Raw genomic sequence first — 6,122 nt, forward strand, 5'->3', positions numbered from 1 at the left:
TCACACCAATTTTGGTGGCTAGCCATAAGCCGCGCGTGGCGCTGTCGCCACCTAGCGGCCATATCTGTCCTAATCGTAACCATTGACCGCCACAGTCGGCTGTGGCGGTCAATGGTAAACCTTTTCTCAGAAAGTCTTGCCACGGACGACGGCTACAGCCGACAACTTCGCCAATGTAATAGGGATTTACGCGGGACTCCGTAAAGTTCAATTTCCCTTAAATAATTGCGATCGCCTGGCGTCGGGAGCACGGCATATTCCTTCGCCGTCTGGCGGTTAAAAGGTTAGTTTTAGGTATTGGTTCCTAAAATTTTAACACCTTCAATACCTGCAATAATACTATGACAACCAACCTTAAAATATAGTGGCAATTTGGTTTACAAGTCGAAAAAATGTTCAGGCAAAAAAGTTAGTATTGTTTATTAAGAAAATTTTGATGCAACAACTTGCAGTTATCATAATAAAAAAATAAATAATAATGAGGCTCACCTTTAAATTGAAGATAGACTTTATTCTATATGTATATAAGGACAGCTAACGTAACTTACTAAGAACATAGGTACTAATAAAAACAAGATTTAATCCGACATTGTCTATTAATTATAAGTTACTGGTCTTCGTTACCAAAATGTAATAAAAAAGAAAACAATTGATATTTTTAAAATTTTGTATTTATATTACACATATCTACATTTTACTTCTATTACATAAATACAAAATTTTAAATGTGATCAACGAAAAGCTGCTAACCAGTTAAACCAGTACTTGCAAAACGGTACGCAGTAGGTGTTATTTATTATATCATACAAGTAATTACAGTATCAATACCATAGGTTAATAAATGCAAATTTCAAGTGCAATAAAACTCTGAAGTACATTTCATCTTGTTCATTAACATTCAATTTTGTATTATAAAAACGAATTCTTCATAACTTTAAAACATTTAAAACCCACCACTTGATACCTCAAAGTAACAGTAAAAATAAATATGCAGCTTTAGTTCATGTTCACTTTCATAGACTTGTTTTAGTAGTTTTACCACAGAGATGAAACACTTTAAAATAATCAATAAACCAGATTTACTAATATTAAACACTAAATTATATTGTCTTTCCAAACTATTTCCATTTATCAAACAATGGAATTACTTGTTGGTTCTCAAAGATGGTTGCTTTCACACATGTGTCACTCCGGGTAGTCCACTCCTTTGTCAGCGGCTCTCGTTTGGTGTTTAGTGTCTCTTCTGGAATCTTGTACAAGTATATATTCAATACATAGCATATAAAGTGTTACTATTTATTTGTAACAGTTTATGCTGCAGTATTTATTGGTCCTTGCAATGCATTGGGAGTCGGAGAGTTAGATTCAACTTTCAGCCGGCCCTGCTCCTTTACAATTGGATCTGTAATTGAAAAATAATCATGTCACTCAGCTCTTCAAAATCATAGTATTATTAGCTTCTTATATGGGATTAAGGGGACTATAAGATTTAAAGTCCTCTTCTTTAATAAGACAACTATTTTAAATGTAGTTTCAGTATTAATAAAAAAGAAAAACAATAACTACTGATTATTAAATTATAAAGGCATATTGTACCTGTTTTCACTTTCCTAATTGAGTTCCGTCTCATCCTCCCTTCTCATAATGAATCAGTAACATAATAAAAGCACAGCAGTAACTGAGTAATAGTGTTAAGAATTGAAATGACTATTCAGTATTAGTCCAATATACATTAACCTACACCTACAAATCCTACAATACTTATTTATAATGACATAATGATGAAGTACATTAATAACTTATAATTATTAAGATGTACTTACAGAAGTATGGGTGGTCCATTGCCTCTCGCGCAGTGTAGCGTTCATAATGATCATAACGCAGAAGACGATCAAGGAAGTCTAAAGCTTCAGGAGAAACCAGATGCTGGTTTTCAGAGTGGACAAATCGTTCCCACCGCTTACGGGAATGCCTGTAAATACAAAAAAATATATATAGCTCTTATACAATAATTTATGGTCACTGTTGTATGGCCATTTGGCATACAAATAATGAATTCAAGAAGAGATGGTTCCATGCATTCATTGTAATATGATGTCAAACAAAAATAATATGTTAAATGGCAAACAATAACAATATAAACAAATGACTATCAGTTGCCGAGTCCACAATCTAATACCTTTAAACGAGCAATTCTTGTTTATTTATTTATTTATTTATATATATATATATATTTCGGGGATCTCGGAAACGGCTCTAACGATTTCGATGAAATTTGCTATACGGGGGTTTTCGGGGGCGAAAAATCGATCTGGCTAGGTCTTATCTCTGGGAAAACGCGTATTTTCGAGTTTTTATATGTTTTCCGAGCGAAGCTCGAACACACAGATATTTTTTATTAAATTATATAGTTGGTCAAACCAATTTGTCAGTAAATCATCATCTTCCTCGTGTTGTCCCGGCATTTTTGCCACGGCTCATGGGAGCCTAGGGTCCGCTTGGCAACTAATCCCAGTAATTGGCGTGGGTACTAGTTTTTACGAAAGCGACTGCCATCTGACCTTCCAACCCAGAGGGTAAACTAGGCCCGTATTGGGATTAGTCCGGTTTCCTCACGATGTTTTCCTTCACCGAAAAGCGACTGGTAAATATCAAATGATATTTCGTACATAAGTTCCGAAAAACTCATTGGTACGAGCCGGGGTTCGAACCCGCGACCTCCGGATTGCAAGCCGCACGCTCTTACGGCTAGGCCACCAGCGCTTTCAGCTTGTCAGTAAATAAGAACAAAAAAAACTATACTCATCATTTTCTTTTGGGTGCTAGTACTAGTGTAAGATAAAGATAGTATGATTCTCTCTATGTTTGAAATGAGACAGTCCTTTGACAAACTATATATGCAAATAAAAGTATGTACATTCAAATATACAAACCTGCCAAGTATATCATTAAACCGTGGATCCAGTTCTATATGATATTTGTCCAAATATTCAAAAAGCTCTTCAGTGCCCAGCACCTTTGCAATCCGAACAAGCTGATCGTAGTTATCATGACCATGAAAGAATGGTTCCTTGCGGAAGATCATGGATGCCAACATGCAGCCCAGTGACCACATATCCAATGAGTAGTCATACATTTGATAATCCACCAAGAGCTCAGGACCCTGAAATAGTGGGCGTACAAAAATTTACTTGACAGAAACAAGATATTATATTGGTATCTTTCAAGTTTTCTCTTAGGTACTGTTGACACTTTCCATCAGATGTGATCTACTAAAGTAAATAATAATGTATTAATTGTTGTATTTGTGGTTACAATAAACTTATAGCTCCCTAGCCAGTAATACATTAAAAATTGTGTGAAAAAACTGTATTAAAAACAGTTTGTTGATCCAAGCACAAATGTCTCACCTTGAAGTATCTAGACGCCACACGAACATTGTACTCTTGCCCCGGGTGGTAGAACTCTGCTAAACCCCAGTCAATAAGACGCAACTTTCTGTTGTCGTGGTCAATCATCACATTGTGAGGTTTAACATCTCTGTGCATGATGCCCATACTGTGGCAGTAATCTAATGCCTTCAGAAGTTCATACAAATAATATCTGAAAGTGAAAACATACAAGTAAGTGCACTGTTCTCAAGTATTTTATTGCAAAAAAGTATTATTTTATAATTTTAGACAATTTCATACCTTATATCATAATCTGACAATGTTTGATACAACTGTTTAAAATCAGTGTTGTTCACATGTTCAAAAATAAGTGCTGGAGTTCGAGACACAGGATCTTTGACAACCGCTTGTAAAGTTATAATATTTGTGCCTCCTCTTAAATTTTCTAATATTTTAATTTCCCTTTTTATCTTCTTCTTTTTAACAGGCTAAAAATAAAATCTTTAATTAGAAATAGTAATCGATTAACACAATACTGCTGATTAATAAGGTGATCTGTAGACATTTATGCAACCATCCAAAATATGTGTTTAATTTGATTTGTATAATAAATAAATTGCTCTGATAATTAGCTAAAGATAATTTATAAGTATGTTACGATTCATAAGTGCTTGTTGCTAGGCCTACATGAATAAAGTATATTTTGACTATAATAAAACAGAATAAAACTTGCCTTCAATATTTTTACTACACACTTCTCGTCATTTGTGATATTTATTGCCTCGAATACTTCACTGTATTTTCCGCGGCCGAGTTTGCGAACCAGCTGGTAGTCGTCCTGATTGCCCCAATCAACTACGTAGCTCTCATAGTCCCAGTACTCTCTCGGCTTCTGTGAGTTGACATCGGCGTATACCCGCGCTCTACTAGGTACTGCCATCGTACTATACCTCTGCCAACCTAAGGTTTTGTCGACGATAGTCTTTCCGGAAATTGCATATGTCTTGAGTAATGATACTGCAAACAGAAATATGTAACACGTCACTCCAACATATTAACACAATATCACTTTAACGTTCAAGTTGAAATGCTGATTCGATTTGTCACTTAGATTATGAGCCACGGAGGAGTATTGTGATGTATAACCTAAAAACGACATCCAGCTCGATACGATTATGAGCTGGAACCACTAATATGTCGCAGTAACAATTAGTTTTCACAATCTACAATTAACGTCCATTTCATAGATATAAACTAATTGTTAAATTAGGTTAGTCATGAAATATTTGAAAGTGTCTGTGGAGAGAAAAAACGCACGCCATTACTCGTCAAATGTTCGAATGGTTCAGTAAAGTACATGTTCATACCTAAAACATTACTGTAGTCAAACCTATCTTAAACGACAACAAGTAACAGAAGACATGAAATCTTTTAAAACTAACAATTAACGTACAGTCAAAGCTACAAAATACACTTTTATCACAATTGAACCGGCTCAAATCTAGTAAAATTCAAGATGGACGCCCATCTACCTATGCTATAACCTCCCGCCACTCAGCACCATTTTGTGACTGACTCGCTAAGATTAGATTGCAATCGATTCAAACGGCCAGAATCGGAACGCATAACATCGATTTGTGAAATAAAACGATTATTTTATGTCGTTATTTATAATCTAAATAAGACCAATTTTTATACCAACAAAGTGGCACTTTTGTTGCATATTATTCACAAGTTTGCAAAAATCCACTTAACAATCCATAATTCTTTTTAGCCAGAAGTTAACAAAATCTATCGAAGAATAACATACTTACAAACTATAGATGGTCAAGCAAATCTTGTCAGTAGAAAAAGGCGGCAAATTTGAAAAATGTAGGCGCGAAGAGAGATCGTCCCATAGAAAATTTGAATTTCGCGCCTTTTTCTACTGACAAGGTTTGCTTGACCATCTACTTGGTCAACCAGGTCTTGACAGTAGAAAAAGGCGGCAAATTTGAAAAATGTAGGCGCGAAGGGATCTCGTCCCATAGAAAATTTGAATTTCGCGCCTTTTTTTACTGACAAGATTTGGTTGACCAGCTATATCAATCATTTAATATATTTTTTCTACTCCAGCACTTAAATGTGTCAATTAAATGACTGACAGTGATATCTAAAGCAATGTCATTTGAATGCTTTGTCTATAGGCTCATAAGATGACTGCTAGCAGTCATCTTATGAGTATAATACAACTGCTTTATTTTTTTTAAAGATACAAGTTCCGATCATCTTGATTGAAAGAGGTATGTTTTCATTTACAATAATAACTCTTTTTTTTTTAAATAATAACTTTTTTTTTTAAATAATAACTCTTTTTTTTTTTATAATAACTCAATTTTTTTTAAATAATAACTCTTTTTTTTTTAATAATAACTCTTTTTTTTAATAATAACTCTTTTTTTTAAATAATAGCTTTTTTTTTTTTTTTTTTGCTGCAGCTGTCATAGAAAAAGTAATGTATGCAACAGCTCATAATTGGTTCTTAAAATTCTCGGGTCTTTTTTTACAAAACTCGACTACGTCTCGTTTTGTAACTTCGACCCTTGAATTTTAAGAACCCTTATTATATCACTGTTGCATAAACTACTATTACAAAATACGTTAACTATTCCGCAGGTATTTAATTTTTTACATAAGAGTACCAGTACCTAAAGGCCCCAGTACACAATGGGCCATCGCCGGCCACTCCAA

At 34.4% G+C, this 6,122-nt stretch overlaps 1 protein-coding gene across 1 annotated transcript; it reads right to left on the reverse strand.

The window, feature by feature from the left end:
• Window positions 1-395: 395 nt before the first annotated feature.
• LOC134663268 (casein kinase II subunit alpha) lies at window positions 396-4,710 on the reverse strand. The gene is made up of 7 exons (XM_063519680.1): window positions 4,539-4,710; window positions 4,126-4,409; window positions 3,693-3,880; window positions 3,411-3,603; window positions 2,934-3,163; window positions 1,824-1,972; window positions 396-1,402 (listed from the first exon to the last, which is right to left on the reverse strand). The coding sequence occupies exons 1-7, from the start codon at window positions 4,549-4,551 to the stop codon at window positions 1,311-1,313; spliced, it is 1,149 nt and encodes a 382-aa protein (XP_063375750.1). The 5' UTR covers window positions 4,552-4,710; the 3' UTR covers window positions 396-1,310.
• Window positions 4,711-6,122: the final 1,412 nt, after the last annotated feature.

The sequence above is a fragment of the Cydia amplana genome, chromosome 4 (assembly GCF_948474715.1).
Source record: "Cydia amplana chromosome 4, ilCydAmpl1.1, whole genome shotgun sequence".
Lineage (NCBI taxonomy): Eukaryota > Metazoa > Arthropoda > Insecta > Lepidoptera > Tortricidae > Cydia > Cydia amplana.